Source organism: Equus caballus, chromosome 7 (assembly GCF_041296265.1).
Source record: "Equus caballus isolate H_3958 breed thoroughbred chromosome 7, TB-T2T, whole genome shotgun sequence".
In the NCBI taxonomy this organism is placed as follows: Eukaryota; Metazoa; Chordata; class Mammalia; order Perissodactyla; family Equidae; genus Equus; species Equus caballus.
Window position 1 is genome coordinate 86239166 of NC_091690.1, and position 24174 is coordinate 86263339.

The following is a 24174-nucleotide window of genomic DNA, read 5'->3' on the forward strand; positions in this document are numbered from 1 at the left end:
GTTTCAGGAACTCGCTCAGGGAGACACAATTGTTAAAGAGAGGAGTCAGAATTGGAACCCTGCTCTTTAATTCAGAGTTTACGGTCTAGGCCCACAGTGGTGGCTTCTGATTCAATCCTTGGCCCTTCAGGTTCTTGGGCCGAAGTGTGACTCAGAATTTCTCAACGCTGTATGCACATTAGAATCACTAGGGAGCTTTAAAAATGTTCTGATTCAGATTTAATTGGTTGAGAATGGAGCCTGGGGTGGATATTTTAGCATTCCAGGTGATTCTAATGTGCTGCTTAGGTTGGCGACCATTACTCTCTCTGAGAGTGATTTAACTTGGAAAGCCTGTGGTGTTTTGGGGGCCCAGGGGATGGAGAGGATGGCATCAGGTTGGTCCTCTCCAGGGATTCTGTGACTCCATCATTCAGCTTGGTCAAGGGTGTGGACCCTCCGGAGGTCTGTCTCCTTGGAGCTGTGGGGGACACAGAGGGGCTCCAACCTGGGGCTGAAACTGATTCAACATCAGTTGGATTGCCTTCAAGCAGAAATTAGCTGGCTCTCTTTTGGAACGATGACTATTTTCCCCTTTCAAAATGAGCCGCAAATACTGGCTGGGTTTGGGCTCCCGGTGTGGATGTGAGGTGTCGAAGGGGCAAGGACCTCTTCTGAGTGGCGCATGGGGCCAGAAGAGGTTTTACGTTTTGGAAATAACAGGCCTTCAAGTTTCCTGGGAAGGAAACTTTGCTAAAGCTCTTGGTCTGCTCCAGGGCCTCACACGCCCAGCTCCGTCTGCCTGAGTTGTAGAGGGCTCCTACCGCTGCCTGCAGTTGTGCTCCACTTCAGAAAAGCAGAGAGGGGCTAGCCAAAGGTCGCATTGGTCTCCTATGGGAACCAGAACTTATGTCTGGTTAAATATTGATCCAAATATTTCCAGTGGTAGAAAGCGGGGGAGAAGGCCTGGGCGGGGACCCCCTCCTCAGCTACTCAACTATCTTCCATCCCAATACCAGCCTGGGTTCTTAAGAACTACGACCAGTAGTTGTGTAAAGATTTGGATGGCCCTTTGAGTGTGGACATGGGCTATACCCTACCAGAGCCTACCCAAGGAATACATGTGTCTCAGCAAATATGAATAATAACAACAACAAGAATGACTGTTACTGGTTGCTTTCAATGTGCCAGGCCTGGTGCTGGGCACTATCAGCAGTCATCATATCTTAGCTACAGGCCCCCTCTGAGATGGGTCTCAGTGACCCTGTTTACTGGACACCAGGACTCACGGTATTTGAGTACCTTGAGCAGTTGACTTGTGAAACTACATTCGTCCAGCTCCGGAGTCAATGTTCTTTCTATTTCACCAGCTCAGTTGGCTAAGAGACTTAGGGTGCTTCCCCTTCCAGGCGAAGCCCCTGTCTCAACAATTCTGTTTCCCTCTTCATCAGGATTTCCTCTTTCTCCGCTCCTGGTATAACACACAACAGTCAGCGTGCCCACGCCAGGCATGAGGCTGGTGAAGGCTGGCACTGGGAGGCATTGTCAGGAGTAGGGAAGAAATGGGAGAACCTGACATTTCTTTTCTTTTTAATTTTTTTGCAAGGAAGATTGGCCCTGAGCTAACATCTGCTGCCAATATTCCTCTTCCTTTTTTTTTTTCTCACCAAAGCCCAAGTACATAGTTGAATACCATAGCTATGAGTCCTTTTAGTTCTTCTGTGTAGGATGCCACCACAGCATGGCTTGATGAGTGGCGCGTAGGTCTGCACCCGGGATCTGAACCCACCAACCCCGTGCTGCCAAAGCAGAGCCCATGAACTCAACCACTATGCTGCTGGGCCGGCCCCCGGAACTTGAGATTTCTAGAGCTAGAGATGGTCACCTTTGATGATGCTAGAGGTGGTGGTGCTTTAGTAGTAGTAGAAATAAAAAATAAACCTCTATATAGTATTTACTACATGCCAGATAATGTTCTAAGGGATTTTTACTTAATAATCTATTTAAACCTCATGACAATCCTCTATGGTAGATAGTACTTATCCCCATGTGCAGGTGGAGAAGCTGAGACAGCTAGAAGGTCGCACGGGTAGTAAGTGACTGAGCTGGAATTTGACCCTGGCTGTTCGGCAGCAGAGGCTCGGCTCTTGGTTCCTATTCTGACCTGCCTCTCAGCAGCACCTGCTCCTCCCCTTCCTCCTGCCTTCCTCCTCTTTCTCACCCCCTTCCTCCCTCTGCCCTCCTCCCCCCTTCCACAACCTTTATTATTTACTGCATCCTTTCTATACGGCAAGCACTGTGCTAAGCTTTCCATTCATTATGTCATCTGACCCTCCGAATAATCGTATGATGTGTTATAATTATCATTCCCATTTTTAAGATGAAGAAACAGAGGCTCAGAGAGGAGGTAACCCACATTCAGTGCAGAGCTAGGATTTTAACTGGATCTGCTGACTCCAGAATCTTAATCTCAGCTTCTCGTGTCTCTGGTCCTTGGGAGAGAGTAGACAGAAGGTTGAAGCACAGAGGGAAGATTCGGTGATGACTCTCACCTTTCCAGCCTGGAAGATGGTGAGATTGGTTTCTCTCGCGGGATCACTGCGTTGGGTTTGAAGTCCTGACGGTGGTGTATAGGCTGGGAGTCCCTGGTACACCCTGCACAGCATTCTCACCACTGATGCTCAGGAAATGCGCCCAACGTTGTGAGAGAGATGGGGCAGGTCCTCCCAGTGACCTTTCCCAGCCACCTCTTTGGGGCCCAGGGTGCTCTGTCTTTGGGTCCTCCATCCATCTGAACTGTCTCCAGGGGATGATTTGGGCAGCCTGTCTGAGGTCTGTCCTCTTAGCCTCTTGGGTTCCTCTGAAGGCCGAATAAAGCCAGTCCTCCCTATGATGGTGGTGGCAAACCCCATCCGTTCCTGAGTACAGAGCACAGAAAATTCTGTGTGCTTTGTCAAACTTGCCCCCACCCCAGCTCCTCTATTATTCCCTTTACTGCTAGCCTACGCACCCCACAAGTAGCCTCCTCCAGCTTTATGACGGGCTATCCCAAGTCTGTATGAATAATGCATACCGTGACACAACTGGGCTCTGAGCCCAGAGCTTTCTATAAAATGAAGCAAGCTCTGGCCAGCAGTGTCATTCTGCTAGCTCCAGCAATTCTGGGCTCTGCTCTAAGATGGGTGCTCCTCTTGGGTCCTTGATGGGGGCTTCAGGGTGGTCCATGCCACTAATCTACCTCACTTCCTTTGTAGCGTCCTTCCTCCTCTTGCTGCCACGTGTCCCAGCCCTCAGGACACCTTTCACGAGAGTATGAGACACTCTTCCAACCAGGAAGCTGTCCACAGCCTGACCCTCACCCTGCCGTCCAGAGCCGGGTGCAGGCCCTTCACAGACATTCAGTCAATTGCTCCCCCAACAGCTCTGTCATGTAGCTGTCAGGACCCCATTTTCAGCCAAAGGTAACCTGCAGCAGAGCCAGGATTTGAACCAGAATCCCCTCAGTCTGGGTTCAGGATGTCCCTCCTTCCTCTCCCAGTAGCTAAAAATGCTAAGGCCATTTTTCATAGGATTAGGAAAGGATGTAATGAGAATCCAATGCAAATGCATGCAGAGGCTTAAATACAGTTATGCTGGGCTCAGTGCCTCCTGAGCCAAAGGACGGCTCCACATGGATCCTGGCTCTCAGCCTGCGTTCTTTGGCATCATGTCTTCGTTGTCTGCTCCAGACGTAAATATCTATCTATCTATCACTTATTTATGGCTCTCTATCATTTATTTATCATATCTATCATTCATTTATTGTCTATTATTCTGCTTATATAAATAATATTTATACAATATATATGATTAAATATAAATATATATATTTAAATATAAATAAATAAATATATATATATATATATACATGTATCTAAATATTTACATCTGGAAGGAGGTCATTAGCGACCATAAAGTTTGGCTGAAAAGAGCTTAGGACTCTGCTTTCTGTTTTCTCACTTTAAAGAGTAACTCGATTTTACTTCAGTGACTCTCTGAGTAGGATCTTCATGCAGAACCCTCATCAGATGTCTGAGGAGCCCTGGGAATAAAGCGCAGGGATAAAGGATTGTGGAGCATGCAATCAGAGGGGGGCTTGTCCAGTACCAGAGCGTATTTTTATCGGAGTAATGATGTGCATTTAAAACCACAGTGTTTCTCTTTGACCCTTCTGCAAACCCCCTCAGATTATGTTAGGGGTTCCTGCTCTGTGATCCTTTAAACCTGCAGCCCCCCCATTACACTGCTTGTCTATGCAGATTTGTATTTTTTAAAATTGTCTTCCTGCCAGACTGTGAGTTCAGTGTGGATGGGGACTGAGGCAGCGTGCTCAGTGCTCAGCACAGTATCTGCCATCTAATAAACCATTAGTGTTTTTTGGCTGTGTGAATGAATTTACCAGCCCTGAGCTGTACTCTTTTCCCACCAAATGAACAACCCAAAAGGAAGTAAGAATATAAAAGTTAAGGACCACTCTTAGCTGGTTATAAAATGTCAGAAATGATCAGCTCCCCCTAAGTCGGACGCTTCCATCTTGGTCTCTGCAAAAATATGTTGCTAAACTCTTAGGATGAAAAGGTCTCTGTGCCTTTTTGTGGGTGAGAAGAAGGAAGAGCTGGGGTGACTTGTTTGAGTGAGTGTGTGCTGGGCTGTGGTGGTCCTCACTTCCCCTTCCACTTGCTTGTTCGTTGTCCTTTCGGTCATTGCTGCTGCGTCCTCAGAACACGGGACAACGCCTGGTGCGTTGGAGGTGCTCAGTGTATTTTTTGTTGAAAGAGTTCTCAAAAATGAGACAGGGGGTGGTATTTAGCTGAACCCATCTTCTTCTTGTAACATTTTTCTTCGTTTTGGGGGATAGAGAGCAGGGGCTTAGTCAGAACCAGCAAAAGGGAGGTTAAAGGGGAGTGTCCCTCAGGATTAAGGTCAGATCACGTGCTCCCACATTCTTCACTGCTGCCACCCCCTGGGGACCTTCCAGCCCTCAGGGAAGGGGAGAGGAGGAAACAGACAAAGCCAGCTGGGGGGTACCCAGCTTCTCCTGCCCTGGATGCCGGCATTGGTGTTGCCACCAGTTTCCTGGGCACCTTGATGAGTCACCTTTGTGATCTATTAGCTGCCTCACTTTGCTCCGAGAACTAAGGTGGCTCCAGTGACTGTTATGGAATAAATATGACCAGTTAGGATGAGTGCCTCACTCACTCCCAGCTTCTTCCCAGAAGTCCTCCCAGACTTCTCCTGGGAAGTCTCCTCAAGTTCAAGGGGCTTCCACGAACAGAGCTCACAAAACAGAAAGTACACACTCACATTTGAGAGCTGGCTGATTGGTCCTAAAGGTTTTTTGCTTTTTTTTTTTTTTTCCACAAACTGGAGTAAAAGAGTGAAAGCAAGGAGAATATGGATTTGGGACAAGTTATTTCACCCATCTGGACTTCAATTTTTTCCATCACAAAATGGGAATAAATTATAGCATTGATATAAATGAAACTCCTTTTTGTGGGCCTGCCATGGTGGTTGGGAGAATCTGAGAAGTAACGGGTGGGTGGGGGCAGAGCGAGAACCAGCACTGGGCATCTAGGCTTTAGTTCCCTTCACCTGCCTTAGATTTGTTTCTAGAACCTATTTCAGATGCCTCCAGGCTTGCTCCATGGCAGACTGCTGAGAGGAGTTGCCAGGAGTGTGGGAGCAGCGTTGGATGGTGTTGAGCCAGGCCCTAGCAAATATGCCTGCCCTCCAGCCCCAGAAGCATTTGGGGGATCCCACCTCCAGTTAGACTATCGAGGGTGACGTTATTTCTGGAGATAGCATTTCACTGCAGCATGCATGTGAGCATGGGAAGTGTGTGTGCGTAGGAACTGTAGGGGAGGAAAAAAATCTTTTTTTCTACTACCTTCTAGGTTCTCTGGCTGGTGCCCTGTAAATTGGGCTGACGAAAGACAGATTAATAAGAGAAAACAAACAGAAGTTTGTTAGCATATGCATTTCGCTCACACACGAGAGCATCGGAGATGAGTAACTCAAAGGATTGGTTAGAACTTGGGCTTATATAGCATCTTAGCAAAGGAACCATACATTTTTAGAGAAGTGACACGATAAAGGAAAAGGACCTTGAGTCTCTAGGGGTGGCAAATTATGGGAAGACAAATATATGGGAAACTAATCATAGATAAAGTCTGGTTAGTAAAGTTATGTAGATTCCTCCAGTGCTGTCTCCAGGCTGAGAACGGTCTAAAGTTGTCTTGGGTGATTAACTTTTGTCTTTCCTGGCAGAGAGGGGAGGGGGGCATCTTTGTAGATTTATGTCTTACTTTTAAGCAAATGGGGGAGGGCAGAGATCTTTTCTTGTTCTGCTTCTTCTCAATTACCTTTAGCTCAAAATAATCCTTACGCCAAAGCAGCATACTTTGACGGGGCATATTTTCCCATCCTATAGACCCAAAAGCATACTGCTGACTGAGGGATGTCACTTATTCTTGTCCAGCCCAGCAAAGGTCACACAGTGAGGTCCTGTGACACTTCTTTTCCTTGGCAGGAGGGTGGGGTCGTGGCGCTCTTCAAGGTCTGCCGGCAGGACAGCTTCCGCTGCTTGTACCCCCAGGCACTGCGCACGCTGGCCTCCATCTGCTGCGTGGAAGAGGGCGTCCACCAGCTGGAGAAGGTAAGAGCCAAGCTGGCTGGCTGGGGGGGCGCTGAGGTGCCTGAGCCAGGCGGACGGTGGAGGGGGACAGACCTCCTGGGGGCCATGTGCGCCTCTTCAGGGAGCAAGTCCCCTGAGCCCCTCATTTTCCCAGGCCTCATTCAGATGGGGCTGCTGGGATCTTGACTAGGGAAGTTGATGAAGACGTGAAGGGGCTGGGGACTGAGGAGCTCGGGCAGGAAAGGTAGGGCCCAGAGGGGCGCTCAGCACCTCCTGGGAGGAGTGGCCGACAGAGTCCAGTGGGTGGAACACAGCAGGAGGCAGGCAAGTCAGGTAGGGAGCGGTGTCGAGGTTCGGGGCAGTTGGTCCTTCGCTCACCGCAGGACCCCAGCAGGAGGAACAGGATCCAGCTCCTCGGGGACAGAACGGGCAAGAGCAGGGTGGGGTTGGATGCCTTGGCAAGCAGGTAGGGCTCCCCCGGGGCTAGAGGGCTTGGGTAAGGGAAACTGAGGCCTAAGGCCAAGCGTGTCCTTGGTTGAGAAATCCCTAAACGGCAGTCCAGGCCTCCCCAACCCTCCTGGTTAGAGTGCCTGAGGGCCCTTCTGCAGGCTCAGACCCACTCAGGTCCCGGTGGAGGAGCAGCTTAAGCCCTGCACCCTGGGGCCAGTGGGAGGTGAGAGCTGGAACGAGTCATGTCGCCCTAGGTTGGCCTGGAGCTGAGGCGCCTGGGCCTGTCAGATCACCACCTCCCCTCTAACTCCGCCCACCCCAGGCCAACCAAGTTTCAAGGAAAGATGCTGAAAATTTTTATGGAAGAAAGGTAGAAAGGCCTGATATGGCCTGGTGACAGTTGTGGTGCTTGCAGGGTTGGGGGAAGTACCTTGAGTCTGTTCCTGTGACTGGTCTATGTGGGGATGGTACAAGCAAACTGCTCTCCGTCTGTGTCTCACACTCTGGTCCCGACCGCCCCGAAAACCCACACCCTACCCCCAGCTTCTTGACTTTGGTCTGGACTCCCAGACAGATGGTCATCTTACTTTATGCCCGACCTCTTTCCAAATCTAGTGAGAGACAGGGTCACAGGATCACGGCTCAGAGATGCTCGTAGCTGCGGATGGAGAGTGGATGGGGAATCTGCTCATTTTATAGACAGGAAGGCTGTGGCTCAGAATGGGGAGGTAATTTATCTGAGGCCACACAGCAAGGTAGTGGAGGAGCTAGTGCCAGTTCCTCTGAATAGAGTGTCCCCTCCCACGGGGTCGGAAGCCTTTGTATGTGTGTGCTCACCTAGATGGCTAAATGGAGGAGGGGGCGGTGGCGAGATAGGTAGATAGACGGACAGACTTCATGAAGCAAATGCATTGAGCATCTCCAGCTTCATGTGCTGAAAAATCTTCTCTTTTCCCATAAAATCTTCTTCCTTGGACAGTGGAAAAATGGCCAGGCAGGATTTGTTTCTCATCTTCTTTCACACTTATTGGCAGGAAGAATAGGAGGAGAAAAGAGCAGGGACTGGAATTGCCGATCCTCTAAGAGCAGTGGATTTCTTGGCTGTAGAGGGTTTGCAGAGCAGCAGGGAAATTTCAATCCAGGGAAGAAAACCGGCAGGGTTTTTTGTTTAGAGTTGAAAACCTGTGTAGCTGGGAACGCTGGAGGTAATTTTTCCTTCCACCTTCTCGATGCTGCTCCAAAGCCAGAAGGCACAAATGCATGTTGGCCAGGCCAGATGGGCCACCTGCCCCGCAAGCATCATCTGAGTGCTTACTCAGTGCCCAAGACTGAGTTAGCCTCTTCCACACATCCCTTCATTAACCCACCAAAACCTGGTAAGGTGAGCACTATTCACATCTCCTTCCTAAAGACGAGGAAACTGAGGCTCAGGCAGTTTAAATGACTTGCCTAAAATCACATAGTAAGTTTCGGAGCCAGGATTTGGACCCCGTCTGTCTGAGTCCAATCCCCAGTCTGCCTCCCGCCTTGCTGGTCTCATAGATACTCTCAGAGCCCCAAAAGGTCCCCACAGCTAAACCGCCGCCACCTTGCTGCTCCTGGCCAAGGTCCTAATCCTCCACCCCCAGCTGGCACAGGAGAAGGAAGCCTATCTGGGCATCCCGTCCTCCAGGTCAGACACCTTCCAGACATGGACACTCCTGAAACACCCGCTCTGTGCCAGGCACTGAGTAGGAGGGAGAGGGGAAGAGCCCCCCGGGGGCCTGAAACAGCAACTACATTGTACAGCAATTGTGGGGCTTGCACAGCGGCTCCACATGCATTTTCATTTCACTGGATGCCTGCACATTTGAGGCCTTGTGTGCAAGCATCCCCATTGCACAGATGCAGAAGCCAAGGCCTATAGAGGTGAAATGACTTGTTGCACAGAATCAAATGGCTTGTAATGCACTCATTCAGCAAATATTTATTGACTCTCTGTTGTTTGCCAGGCACTGTTTTAGGTGCCGGGAGCGCAGCAGTGAACAGAACAGACAACCCCTGTCCCCATGGAGCTGGCCTCCTGGAGCAGAGGGGGTAAGCTGCGACCTGCGGGCCAGAGTCAGCCTGCTGCCTGCTTTTGTATATATGGCCCATGAGCTAAGAGTGGTTTTCTCATTTTTAAATGGTTGAAAAAAATCAGAAGAATAACGTTTTGTGTCAGAGGAAAGTTATGTGAAATTCAAATTTTTGATCCAGAATTTTATGGGAGTACTGCTGTTCTCATTGTTGAGGGGTTGTCTGTGTCTGCTTTCACCTCACAACAGCAGAATCGATCATTGCAAGAGCCCATAGGGCCCGCAAAGTCAAAAATATTTACTCTCTGGCCCTCTGCAGCAAATGTTGGTGGACCTCTGTTCTATCAGGTAATAAGGATGTCATGATGATGACAAAAAGGACAATCCCTACCACATACCACATACTTGCTTTGGGCGAGCACTTTGCTAAGCCCCTCCTTTCCTTGTGTCATTTAATCGTTAATCCATTGGCACTGTTATTATCCTCATTGTTTATGGAAGGAAGGGAGACTCAGAGACTTGAAGCAACTTGCTCAAGAGCACACAGCTAATAAATGGCTTTGCAGTAATTTAATAGCAGCTCTGCCGAGTCAGAGCCAGCCTGGGCCGCGAACCATTAGGCGAACCCAGGACCTAAATCTGATATTGTGAGGCCAGTGTCCACACTGTTTTCCTCCGCATCATGCTGCTTCCCAAGTTCTGAGAAGTTCCAGAGACACCCAGGGAGGACTTGGCCCACACCTGTCACCATCTGTGATCCAGATGGCTGAGCGCTGGCCTCAGGCTGTGGTGTGGTGGACCATTGTCAGTGCTTACAGTGGGGAAATCCAAGGACTGGGGGGGGGGGGGGAGGGGGCGGTGAAGGTGGGGTGCTGAAGCAGTGCCCAGGGGCTCTTGCCAGCCGCCCACTCCCCCGGCACAGTCATGCCCTAATCAGATAATGTCAAAGTCCCAGCCTTCCCCTGATTTACTGGCCTGGCCACCACGCTGAGGCTCGCTTAATTAATTGGCAGTAAGAAATGCACCGGATTTGGTGAAATTCATCTCTGTCATGTGGTTCCCCCCACTCCCATCCAACCTTGAGGTGGTTCATTAAATCATGCACAGACCTCAGCAGCGGAGGTGTGGGTCTAGTCGGGTCACCAGGCACCCCCATCCGTCCCCAGCCCTGCCGTGTGATGCCCAGCTCTGTTGGTTTTGGGGCATTTGTGGTCAAAGACTCAGTGGAGGGTTCATTCATTCACTCACAGGAAGTCACTTCATCATCGGCTTCTTCATTTCTCTGTCATCCAGTTGGTCAGTTACTTTAACTTACTCAGCTCACTCCTTCAGTTAACTCACTCACGCAGTGGGGAAACCATGGCCTCTGAGAGCCAGGCTCTCCTGGGTTGGAACCCAGACTTCTCTACCTATGATCTTGGATGCATTTCCCTGGGAAAGTTGCTTAGCTTCCCTGAAGCATGACTTCCTCATCAGTCAAATGGGCGTGATGACGTCTCCCTCCTAGGACTGTCCGAGAAGAACAGACGTACAGTAACCTGGTGCCTGGCAAACACCTGTCACCGAAGAAATGGTGGCCATGTGATTGCAGCAGGTCCGAGACTCCTCTCTGGGGTTTGGAAATCAGAGGCCTCAGGGAGGTTACTGTCTGTTGGAGGAGGGAGCACTAGCATGCCAGCAGGAGGGGCCAGCGTGCAAAGAGGCCACCCGGTGCACAGGATGGAGAAGCTGGGTAGGGCTGGAACTCAAGTTCTCACAACCTTTCCATTTTGCAGGTGAGGAAACTGAGACTCAGAGACTGTGTGTCCTCAGCTTGGGTCCAAACCCAAGTCTGGCTGGTTCCAAAGCCCATGTTCTTTATACTGTGCTGCCCTGGGAAGAGCTGGCCCTTCTGAGGTGGGAACCGCAGGAACAGCTCCCTGGGAGCCAGGCTCTGGGTGTTGATCTGGGCAGAGGGCAGACATGGACGCTCCCCGAGCAGGGCTGGAGATGTCTAAACACAGCAAAGCCCTCCCCAGAGGTATCGGAAGGGTCTTTCAAGCCTCCATTCTCTCTTTCCAGAGGTCTGATTCATCCTGGCTGTGGCCTCCTCACCATCGTGTTCCCCCTGTATCAGCGAGTTTCAGGAAGTCTGTCCTGCCTTCCCTGTGTCCTCGGCAGACAATCACCCCTGAACCCCCAGTCCCCGTGCTGGGCTCTGGGAAGGAGAGACAAGCAGCTGTGTTCCCTGCCTCCCTAGATGGCCAAGTGGGGAGAGGCCCAGCAGTACACACAGTGGGAAGGGCTGTCCCAGGCCATGAGAGGCACAGGCCCACAGTACCACCTCCGCCTGGGGTGCTGGTGAAGGCAAGACCAAGGAAGCAGTGAGGCTGGACCCAGAGTGCCAAGGAGGAGCTCCCAGGTGGGCTGGGGAGAGTGGCCGTGGTAGAGGCAGAGGGACTCTGCTGGCCAGTCGGCGGTGGGGCTATCAGCCTTTTAGGAGCTCAGTGAGTTCAGGGAGCCCAGAAGAGGAGGTGGTGTCCTCTGGACCTGACCTTGGAGAAGACTAGAGGAAGAAAATGAAGGCCAAGGAGGGAGTGAGGGCCCCAGAGCACATAGCCTGATGACAGCCGATGCAGCCAATTCAGCCTGGGTGGTCAGGTGACCCAGCCTGCCTGCGCCAGTCAGGGCAGCCTTCCTGGAGGACTAGAGCTGGGAGGGTGGATGGGCACTAACAAAAGAGAGGACTGTGGGGTTTGGGTGAGGCTGCAAGGGGGCCAGGGAGCAAGTCACTCCTCTCTGGATCTCAGTTTCCTCTTCATAAAATGAGGACGACCCCTCCTTCGGGGGGCCACCGTGATGATGCAGTGCAGCAGTGGGGGTGGGGCCCCCAGCCTGGAGCCTGTGTGGAGGAAGCACTCAGCCTGTGTCTGCTTCTCGTCCCTCCTCCTTGCCCCTTTGTCTCCAACTTTTCAGGCTCATCTGGGGAAAACTCTGCATACCCCCAAAAGGTTGAGTCCTCGGGATTTTGCACCAGTCCTGGCAGAGTTCTGGGTGTTCCAAGTGGCTAAAGGGATGGTTAGGGCACTGTTGGTGCAGAGGCTGGGGTTGGACAGGGCCAGGGGCCAGGATGGGGTTCGAGGGGGCTGTGGAGTAGAGCTGGACTGGGGGCTGTGATCCAGGTGAGGGGCCGAGGACCTGAGGGGCAGGAACCAACAGATCCGGGGCCATAATAGGTGGGGGACACTCAAAGCCCCGTGCTCAGACAGCCTCAGACAACCTCCAAGGTGGTTCTAACAATTGCCTCCTCCAGCCTTGAGATCAGAGACAATCTTGCTTTCCAGAGAGCTTCCTTTTATTACCACCCCCTGCCTCTTGTTTTATTTTTCAAATAAGAAGTTCACCCTGTGCTGGAGCCAAGGGGAGAATTTAATGAAAATCGATGGAGAAATTAAAAATGAACAGGAGGAGGAGGGCTCAATTTCAAGTCCAAGAAGAAATTCATCAGTGGCAAGAGATGGGAAACCGCTGCCTGTCTGCATGCATCTCCCTCACTCCCTACCCCGTTTCCTGGGGCAGCTTCTTGGGATTGAGATGCCCTAACATCTGAAGGGCTGGCTGGAGACAGAGACAGGGAGGCCTGGACCCAGCTACTGAAACCCCAGAGACCCTGGGCAGGAAGGAGCGGGGTGCAGGGGGGCGGTGGGAGCTCTGCCATTCCAGCTACTGTTTTACAGAAATTTCTCTCCACTGCTTGCTCCTTGTAGAGTTGCAGAAGGTCAGAAATAGGTAATATTTGCAAAAAAGAAAAGTTAACCAGTTTTTCTTATCCTTTTGCTTATTTGATTCTCACAATCATTTTGCAAGGAAGGCAGGGAGAGATGGTCACACCCATTTTACAGAAGGGGAGGTTGAGGCTAGAAAGCATAGAGACACTGGGAGAGGCAGAGCCTGGGCTGAGAACCCCAATCTTTTGCTCCCAGCCCTATGGGAGTTCAGTTTGCTACAAGCCCCTCCCCACCCCACCCCATTAGCTGAAAGAGGTAGTGGCATAGCAGGCAGACCCCAGGGGGAGGGAGCTGCTTATCTGGATTGAGTGAGTTCTCATATGTAAGGCTGGGTGGGGAGAGAGGGGCTGTGGATGCTAGGTAAGAAATCTTTGGTGAATTTGACTTGCAGCCCCTTCTGTATATAGGAGTATCCCCTCGAGAGAGGGAGAATGCCTCTGAATGGAGATCCACATGCCTCCCCATCCCTCTTTGGGGCTCAACCCACCTAGGCTTATCAGCTAGGCCTTCACCTGCCCAGAGAATGAGCTAGGACTGCGCAGAGAATCCCAGGGTGCCAGGTCAGCTGTCTGTGCTGTGACTGGCCTACAGGCAGACAGCAGTGGGGACTGCCATGGTCACCTTCCCCAGCCCTGCAAAGAGGCTTTCTAGAGGGAGCGTGGCTCGTTCCCTTCCCCACTGCCAAGTCTCCCAACCTCCTCCATCTGCCTTGAAGGTAGAGGTTGGGCGGACTTGAAGGAGGCCAGGGTGTGAAGAGACAGAACAAAATTAGGCACACTGTCCCACCCCCTCCGCCTCTCCCCGCGAGGATTCACGCTGAGATTACGGGCCAGTATTACCCAGGCTGCAGGAAGGCCTGGCTGGCCGGGGGGCTGCATCCCACAGGCAAGGTCCAGCCTGAGTTTGGAGAAGACGCGGGGCCTCCCGGCAGCCAGAGCGGCAGCGGGCGGAGGCTGCGCTTGCCTGGCCTCGCCGGGTCCCCATGCGCTGTGCAACAGCGGCCCCTGGTGGACCAGAGCGGCAGCGGCAGCCCTGCCACGCTGCCTGGGGCTGTGTTCTCTTGGAGCTGGCCAGGCTGGTGGGCTCTGGGCCCCAAAACGGTGGTCAGGGCCAATGTGTCCTTGTGTAACATGTGTGTGTGTGCGCATAGAGGGCGGGGGCTTGCAAATTCGAGGCAACAGGCGCTTCTTCCGGCTGAGCCAGCCTCCTCTAGGCGGAGGATGTGGATACTTCTAACAAGTCTCTAGCTTCCAGGCTTCCCCAGCGAGTGTGTCCTGTGCTTTCCTGGAGCAGAATGCTTCATAAGCCCCCTAGTTCTCACTGGACAAAATACAAACCTATCGGCCTGTCACTGAAGGTGCCCTCCAGCAAGCAGCCTCCAGCACACTGCCTGTGTGGTACACAGGTCTGGGCTCCATGCCCAGCTTCACCACCTTCTCACACCCCTCCCACCCCTGGGCTCATCACATGGAAAGCAGAGCAATAATCATTGCCTTGCAGTTTGTGAGGACACAATGAGTCAGTGCGCCATAAATGTGAGTTATTTCCCCCTTCCCGCTGGATTCCTCCCCTGAGCGTCCAAGGGGCTTCCTTGTCTTGGAGCCCCTGCCTGGGCTGGGGTCTCCCAGTGGAGTGTTCCACTTGCACTTGCTGACATGCCTCAAATACTCCTTCCCTGGACAGCCTCCCCGACTGCTCTCCTTCCTCTGGGTGCTCACACCATGCTCATGCTCAGTGCTGCTCCTGGAGCGTGTTCCCCCTGCCTGGCCTCAGAGCTCAGTCTGAGCTTCCCCACCAGCAGGCACCGTCTGGCCCCCTTGGTCCATCAGGGAAGAAGCTGCACACAGGTGAACAATGTTGGCTGTGTGACTGAGTAAACACTGTTGGAAGAGCTCTGGTGCCTTATTCCGCATTGCAGATGGGAGGATAGAGTCCCAGAGGGAGGAAGGACATACATGCCACGTGCCCACTGTTAGCAGCATGGCTGACACCAGGATGCAGGTGCCTGACTTCACTCAGACACAGCCTGGCAGGGCCTCTGGGAGCAGTTTCAGGCCCCTGTGTGGGGTGGCAGGATGGGAGCAAAGACATTGTCCCTCAGCAAGGACAGAATGACTACAAATCTTCATGTGGGATTTGCCCTGAGCCCCCTCTTGTATCATCTAACCCTGGTAATTTGTTCTAGCTCCCCCCGCCCCCCATTCCTCTAGCCCTGAACCCATGTTCTTGGGTCCCCAAACAGACCTTGTCCCCAGGTTGGGGGTCATCAGAGAGAACCTGGGGCCAGCCCTTCCTTTGCCACCGGTTTGCTGAGGAGCCACAGGAAGTTTCCTAATCCCCATGAGTCTCGATTTTCTCACTTGGTGGAGGGAGATACTGGTCTGCTGGTCTGTGCGCCACGTGCAATAATTTTGGAAGACAAATGTGGTTAACAGAAGCTAGAAGGTGTTCAGCTGGCTGGGCTGCAATTTCTGGTGCCTCTTCTCTGGGACTGGGTGTGTGTTGAGGGGGTGGTGTTCCTCTCGGAGTTGTCAGAAGAGAGCTGGGCACCTCCCTCTCCCTGTGAGTTCACAGACGGAGGCCTGTGTGTGTGTGTGTGTGTGTGTGTGTGTGTGTGTGTGTCTGGTGAGACGAGGGGTTCCAAGCTCAGCAGGGTAAAATGTTGGTCAAAGCGGGCTTCCTGGCTGCACCCCCAGCAACCTGGCGAGAGCAGAAAATGAATAAGAAATCAGATGTCAGCATGATGCTCGTGCTGGGAGAAGGGAAGCTGTGCTGCAGGGAAGCAAGGGTCACTCAGGGCACTGGATGGGTGCAGGGATGGGGCCTACTGTCTTCACCCTTTAGCTTCTGGAGTGGGGCAAGGGCTAGTTTGGAGAGGAGCAGGGGAAAGGAAGTTTCTGGGGCAGGGAAAGGAGACGGTGAGGAGACTGAGAAGATGATAGAGGATGCAGGTTTGGGGGCAGAATCTGACTAGGGAGGACCCACTTCCTGGGAACAGCCTGGCACTGACAGCACAGTATTGGCAGCAGGCCAGCCCTCAAAGCACAACGTCCACCAACCCCTGACAGGACGTGGTGGGTCCTCTGATCACGCGCAGAGACAAAGAGAGACAGGGAGAGAGAAGAGTGATGAGAAAGAGGAAGAGACTTAGAGAAGGAGGAGAGATGGAGGAGAGATGGAAAGACACAGATAATGAACACCACAGTTGCCAAAGGAGAGTTTCATTCTCCTTTGGGACGCTTCAGAAGTCGGGATAAGTAGTTTGCAGCCTTGTGACAGCTGACAAGGAGGTGCCCTGACTGTGACCTGCTTGGAGACATAGTGATCTCTCATGATGGTTTTAATTTTCATTTTCCAGATGAGTAATGATTTTGAGCATTTTTCCATATCCTTACTGACCATTTGGTTATCTTCTTTTTGTGAAATGTCTGTCTGAGACTTTGGCCCATTTTAAGAAATTGAGTTGTTTGTCTTTTTCTTATTGAATTATAAACTTTAAAAAATATATTCTGCATACGAATTCTTTGTTGGGTACATTTATTGAGAATATAGACTCTTAGCCTGTAGTTTGCTTTTTCATTCAATTAATGGTGTCTTCTGATGAATAGAAATTCTTAACTTTGATGAAGTCCAATTTATTGAGCTTTTCTTTTGTAGTTAATACTTCTGGTGTCCATTTAAGAAATGTTTGTTTTCCCCCAGCTCATGAAGATAGTCTCCTATATTTTCTTCCAGGAGCTGTATTGTTTTACCTTTCACATTCCGGTCTATGATCTACTTCAGATTAATTGTTTTTAATGGTGTTCAAGGTTCAGTGTTTTCAATATGATGCTCAGTTGAGCCAGCACCGTTTATCAAAAAGACCATCTTTTCATCACTGAATTAAAGTGGTGCCTTTGTTGTAAGATGACGACATATGTATGAGTCCATTTCTGGACTTTTTTTCTGTTCCATTAGTCTTTTTGTCCGTCCTTGTGCCAATATGGCACTGTCTGAGTCTTTGTAGTTTATAATAAAATTTTGCTATTTTGTAGAATAAATCCTCCAACTTTGTTCTTCTTTAAGATTATCTTGGTAATTCTAAGTTCTTTGCATTTTTATATATATTTTAAGATCAGCTTGTTAATTTCCACACAAACACCTGCCGAAAATTTGATTGGGATTTCTTTAAATTTATAAATAAATTTTGGGATATTTGACATCTTAAACAGTATAAGGTACTCCAACCAATAAATGTAATATATCTCTCTACTTAGATAGATTGTCTTTAATTTCTCTCAGCAAGGTTTTGAATTTTCAGTGTTGACATCTTGCACATCTTTTTTAGACTTATTTCTAGGTATTTTTTTTTAATTAAAAAAATTTTATTGAGGTAATATTGGTTTATAAAATTACATAAATTTCAGGTGCACATCATTGTATTTCAACTTCTGTATAGACTACATCATGTTAACTACTAAATGTCTACTTTCAATACTAGGTATGTTTTTATACTAATGTAATTGTTATTTAAAAATTTTTATTTTCTAATTCTTTCTTGCTAATACATAGAAAGTACAATTTTGAATGTTATACCTAATGACCTTGCTAAATTCACTTATTAATTTTAATGGTGTGTAGATTTTTTTGGATTTTATGTGGATTCGGATTGTGTACCCAATCATGTGATCTGGAAATTATGACAACTTTACTTCCTTTTTTCAAATTGTTTGTTTTATCTATTTCTTTTTCTTGTCTTACTGCATTGGCCAGGGCCACCATAAAATGTTAAATAGGAGTGCTGGAATGGATCTCTCTGTCTTGTTACTGATTTCAGGAGAAGCGCTTTCAATATTTTATTCACTATTTAATTATTAAGTATGATATTATTATCATATGAAGGATTAGAAAGTTGAGAGAAGGTGAGTACCTTGCTCACTTCACCTACTCAGCAGGTAGCACAGCTGAGGTGTAAACCCAGGCTCTCATCTCCCCCGGGATTGTGAACTTCCAGTGCATCACAGGGACCTCTAGAGCAGTGGCGCTCGACCCAGGATCTCCATCAGAGTCACTTGAGGAGTCTTTAACAATATTGATGCCAAGGCTCCACCCCAGACAGATTAACTCAGGATTTCTGGTGGTGATGCCCAGGTATTAGTGTTTTAAAACTTTCCCAGATGATTTTAATCATCTGAGAACCACTAATCTAGAAGCACTTTGGGTGCATTTCAGATGCCAGCTGTGCCCAGTAGTGCTTTGCTGAAAATTTCACATCAGCACAAACCTAGAAACCCTAACCCAAGGGGAAATGGGCTTGTTCCTAGTGACCTTTTGATGCCTTCTCCCAAACTTCGCTCCTCCCCCCTCTAAATGCCTTCAGAGCGTCGTTTGATTATCAGCTTTGAGGAAAATCATCTGCTTGACAGGGAAATTATTTCCTATTTATATCCTTAAGTGACCCAATCCTGGAATTCTCTCCACCTCAATAACTCGCCTCTCTTTACCTTACTGACTTGTTTGCCAAGCTGGCTATATCATCCCTTTCATCCATTGTCCCATTCCTTATTACATATTAACACCAGTATTTATCCATTTGGGAACTTAGCTCTTAATCAAAGATTCTTGTTTGAAATAGCAAAAGAGGTTGAATGGGATCTTGGATCTGTGAGTTTGGGTGGAGGATTATATTAGCCTCCTAAAGGCCCGTTATACTTTCTGCAGCTTTCTGTTGAGCTGTCAGCTCTGCCACTAATCCTTAAAACAAATGCCTCATTTTATAAAGTGAGCTTTTAACCCCTTGTGTTGTTCACAGACTTTGTCCTGATCCTGCACTGATCCAGTTTACATGCACATTCAGATCCTGCTTCTGGCCCTGGGGTTCATTTACTACCCCTAATGCTTCGCCCTGTCCCTTGGCTCACACATGCTTTCTCGGGCATGACCCTTGCTTCCATCTCTGACTATGACTGAATTTTCCCTCTGGCTGCACCCTGGGCCAACAGATCTGTTCTACCTGGAACCATGAGCAGGCTTCCAACTGCTCTTTTTTTTTTCCTGTAGACTTTAGGTGTCTGAGTGGATAGAAAGGTGAAGCAGGAAATTTGGGGGTCTTTAGGTCATGCTCCCTCCCCTGAAGCACGCTCATGATTCTGTTTAACTGTTAAAACCCAGCAGCTAACTCCTCTTTCTCTCCCTAAAAACTAAATGTGCAAAAAGTTACTGGAAAACAGCAGCCCAGCACCCATGATAGGTGATGGGCCTTTGTATACCAGCCTGTGTCCCTTAGGTATTCGCATAAAAGCCAGCACTGATGCTTTTCCATTAATCAGTAGGAGAACATTGCTCAAAAATCTGATGTGATGTTTACTGTATATTTTGGGTTTCTCAACCGTGTGGCTTCCATGCTTCTTCTCTCACTTCCTGGGGAGAATGTCAGCATTCACCAGCTCCCTCCATGTCCAGACTCCAGGTGCATCGGCCCTGCTGCCCAGGTGATGACAGGCCAGAGCATCCTTGTCACCATTTGCGTGCCCTCCCATGAGGAAAGCTTGGCCTCGGGCCCAGGCCCATCCTACTCCATGGAAAAGCTAATTACCTCTAAGTGCTTCCAGCAGCAGTTCTTTAGGGATGTGAAAGTGCTTTGATTAGATTGCTCTTTTGGCATCATTAAGGTTATGACTGGGGATGGGAAGTGGGTGGTTGGGGATGGAGAATTTCCAGAAATGGGACCAGTGTTTGAGGAAGCTGGCCTCAGGCTGAGCTACTCTATGACACGGTCCGTCATAGGAGCTGAGCTGAGCAGCCCCCACCGACTTGGCCATCTCTTTAGCTTCTCCCTTCGTCGCTCTTCCCAAAGGCCCCACAGAGGGGGCGCAGGGCGAGGAATGAGGAGCCCAGGATGGGAGTCCTAGCCTAGCATTAACTTGCTTCGTGGTCCAGGCAATCTCTCCCCCAACCTGGGCCTCTGTTTTTTCATCATTCAGCCCACACTTCACAACTTAACTGTGTGTGTCAGGCTTCAGCTGGGTGCTGGGGACCAGAGAGATGATTCAGTACAGGAGCTGCCCCGAGCAGCTCAGATCTAGTGTGGGGATAGGCACATAAACTGATGAGGAAATTCCAACATGGGAAGTGCTCCAGCTGTGGTCAGACCAGAGTGGTGTGGCAGCTGAGAAAACAGAGGCTCTCAGGTCCGTGTTCACAGAGGAAGTCACTTCTGAGAGGGGTCTGAGACGGGAGTGAGGAGGGAAGACAGGGAAGACGACAACTTCAGCTGTAGAGTGCACCAGGTTTGAGGTGCCGTGGAATACCCAGGCAACTTAGTTTGAGAATTAAACATAAAGAGATCCAGTAGTAGGTTGGAAATGTAGATGCGGATTTCAGAAAAGAAGGTCCAGGCTGGAGGCTAGGTTTGGGGGTCATCGTAGGAGTCATTGAGGTCCCTTGGGTTAGGGTGCTGTTGACGGAGATGGTACAAAGTGGGCTGACAGGAAAACCTGGGGCTAAGAAGCAGTTAACTAGGGAGGAGCTGAGCCCAAAAAGTAGGGTATCATGGAGGCCCAGGAAGGAGCGAGGGCCAAGATGGAGGGAGTTCTCCGCAGGGGAGGGGCTGGGCTTTGCTCTGGTCGAGGTCCCAAATCCTTCTTAAGCATATGCTCTCTCTCGCTCTCTCATTTTTTGTTTCTCTCTGTGTCTGTCTGTCTCTCTTTCTCTGTCTCTTATTTCTTGCTGATTCATCTCTGTATCAGGACCTTGCTCAGCGCCATCACGAGATAGGTGCTCAGTCAGCATCTGTGGAACTATAAAGAGATACAGGGACCCTCCTACTTTTTTCTGTTTCTTTCTGAGAGATTGTAATTGTTCATCTTATCATTCCTGGTTAGGAATTAAAACAGGAGTCACTGACCTTTTAGAAGTTCTAGTTCTGGGCTGCATGATCCAAGGACATCCAAAGAGGCAGGTAAACCTGGAGGCCCCAACCCAAAGGGCTGAGGTTCCCCATGGGGTCTCAGTCCCAGAGGAGCCTGCAGAAAGATGCCCTGGAGAGAAGTCCCATTGAGAGACCTTGGCTGGGGTGGCAGAAGTGAGGGGAGCTAACTCAGGGCCTCACCTCTAGGGTTACTGCCTACAACCACCAGGCGGAGATGAGGTGGAATGATGGCGCCACCATGTGGCAGGCACTGTACATGCATTCTCCCAGTAAATGATTCCAATATCCTCTGGGGTTGGTATTTTTATCCCTAGTTTATGTACAACGGCTCAAAGCAGGCACAAAAATTGTCCAGCTAGTAAGATACAGAAGTAGGATTCAGACGCAGGTAGGTGTGAGTCCAGAGCCCTGCGTGTTCTGACACTACTGGAACTGGTTCGCGCACTGGGAAGCCCAGAGCCCGGGTGGGGGTCGGGGTGGGCATTCAGGGCCTCCTGTTGTGATGAGCTGGCTGGGTTGGAGCTGCCAAGATGGTGATGGGTACAGAGACCAATTTGGGCGGGTGGCAGAAGGCTAAGTGGCAGGTCAGTAGCATCAGAGCCAAAGGCCTGGGAAATTGGCCCTCGTGACAATCTACCCAATAGAAAAAGGAAAACTCATAAACAGGCAGTTCATAGAAGAAGACATCCAAATGGCAAAAACCAAATCAGAGCAAATCAAAAACATACGAAAGGACGCCTAGCTTCCTTATAGTAAGGAGACATGCATATTAAAATAAAAATTTTACACGCCCATCAAAATGGCAACAATTTAAAATATGACAGTATCAAATGTTGGCAAGAATATGGGGTTAAGTGAGTTTATTCATTGCTGGTGGGAATATATAAATTGCTCCAACTGTTTTGCAAAGCAGTTTGGTAACATTGGTAAAATTAAAGATGTGCAATCCCTCTGAGCCAGTAATTCCACTCCTAGACTGAGACACCGAGAGACTCTGGCACATGTGCGCCAGAAGGCATTTAGAAGAATATTCATATCAGCATTTGTATTATAGCAAAACCTGGGAAACAGCTCAAATATTCATCGACAGGAGAATACATAAATGAATTGTGATTGATTTATACCACGAAATACCACACAGCAGTGAAAATAATGGACTTTGCCACATGCAACAATAGGAAGGAGCTTCCCAAACATAATGCTGCCTGGGGACAAAAGCACCATACAGTATGATCCCCTTATGTCAAGTTCAAAACCTTGTGAAACTAAACAATATACACAGGCAATAAATCTCTAAAGAAAACAATGGAATAATAAGCACAAAATTCAGGGTAGTGGCTTATCCATCAGGGAAAAGCAGAGGCATGAGATCGAGAATGGTGAACAGGGGCTTTCTGGTTGTATTTTATCACTAATATTAGAATTTCTGGCTATTAGGCATATACATAAACACATGTAGGTGTTCATTTTATTATTTTTTAATATCTTGTAAATTTGCTATATATATATATATATATATATATATATATATTCTCTTTTGAAAGGATGATATATTTCATAAGTAGGAAGCTACCAAAAGAGATCTGAAGCATATAAACCAAATTAGAAGGAAATCAAGACAGTGGGCACTTGGCTAGGCAGGACGCCCCAGATCCTCTTCTCTGGGAAACCTGAGGGCGGAGAAGGAACGGGGTCTTCACCAGGCTGGGGTCAGGGTCATTTTCCCGGAGTCAGGAATCTGTGGATACCATGTTTCTGGCTGTTTCTCCAAAGCTGCCTTTCCTAAGCAGCCTTTGCTCATGATGTCACAATGTCATTCCTCTCCTTTACTTGTCTAAGTGTGTCCTCAAGTCTGCAGCCAAGTTTTACCTCCTTGCATTTAGTCCTCATTTACCAAAAGCCTACTGCGTGCCAGGCCTGGAGTACCACGAGCAGACAAACCGAGGTCCCCAGGCTTGCAGAGCCCCCAGGGAAACAGGCAGACAGACAGGGGAGCAGAGAATCTCATCACAGCGGTGCTTCTCCAAATTGCTGGCACATAGAGTCAGCTGGGGACCTTGTTAAAAGGCAGATTCCAGGCTCCCCAGAGAGTCCAATGGAACAGGTCTAGGTGGGACCAAAAATGTGCTTTGAAGAAACTCTCAGGGAATTTGGTGCAGCTGGTCCACAGACCCCACTTGGAGTAAAAGGGCCCATCACGGTGATAAATGCTACGAGGATAGCAGACTGTGAGTGGACATGAGCTCCAAGGAGGGCTATCTCCCCCAGCTGGGGTGTGGGCATTAAGTCAGGGCGGCTTTCAGGAGGTCTCCCCATGGAGGATCCTCATTGAAGTCACCCGTGTAACAGTTATTTGTGGATGAGTCACCTCCCTCACTGCAGGGGACACCCAGCCCTGGTTCACCTCTGCTCCTGTGCAAGGCTTGGCACACAGTATGTGCTCAGTGGGCTTGCCGAGCAGCATTCTGGGCTGGGAGGAGGCCTAGCATCCAGGCCTTGGGTGGCACCAGGCCCTCAGGGACCATCAACTCCTTGGCCTCTCTACTGTGTTCAGATTGGTCCTTCTCCAAGCATGTGTTGGGGACTGGGTTTGGGTCTGGTTTGGAAATGACCAGTGTTCCCAGCTGGATTGGGGATGCCACTTCATCTGCATCCAAGACGAGATTAGGAAGACTGGACTGATTGAGACAGTCCCCCACTAGGGACCCTGTAGCTCCCTAGCTACAGCCTTGGATGGTGCTGGAAGGAGGAAAAGGGGTGAAGGCCAGACAGGCCTGAGAGGTTCCTTATGTTGGCGGTAGGGTTGCTTCCTGTTTCTAGGCCCAGAGGAAGGCCCGCCCTCCTTCCCTGGGCCCAAGTGAGGCCTCTCTCCGAGGGCCTGTCAGTTAAACACCAGGCATGAATCCAGTCCTGCCAGGGGCTGCCTGGCTGCTGTTTGTTCTCTTTTATTAAGCACATCCAGGTGAGTTTTACTGCGGACAGTTTCCACATTTGTCTCTTTTGAGTCTGAGACTGCCAAAGGCTTTCACAGCTAATGGACCTTAGAGCTCCCAAGAGCCACTAAAGGGAGGCCCAGGACTCAGTGGGGGTAATTAGTCAAAGGAAACGCAGACCTCCGGAGACCTGCTGAAGCTGAGTGGCAGGAAGCGAGGGTGTAGGGACAGGAGCCTCAGGCCTGTGGCAGGTGTGGGGAGCATCAGCACAGGCCTCTCCTCACCTTACCTCTTCCTGGTTCTTTCTCTGCCTCATCCCTACGCCCCGCTCCTAACAGGGAAGGACTCCTTGGCGCTTGGTGGCGGGGCGCTCAGGAAGGCTCGTGTCCTGGGGCACCTGAGGGGC

At 49.8% G+C, this 24174-nt stretch overlaps 1 protein-coding gene across 5 annotated transcripts in view; it reads left to right on the forward strand.

The window, feature by feature from the left end:
• Window positions 1–24174, forward strand: part of INSC (INSC spindle orientation adaptor protein) — a 126527-nt gene that overhangs the window by 76950 nt on the left and 25403 nt on the right. For all 5 annotated transcript variants that reach the window (XM_070273411.1, XM_070273412.1, XM_070273413.1 and 2 more), the window contains one exon: window positions 6548–6673. In XM_070273411.1, the coding sequence (XP_070129512.1) occupies window positions 6548–6673 (126 nt within the window). The remainder of the gene's footprint in view (window positions 1–6547; window positions 6674–24174) is intronic.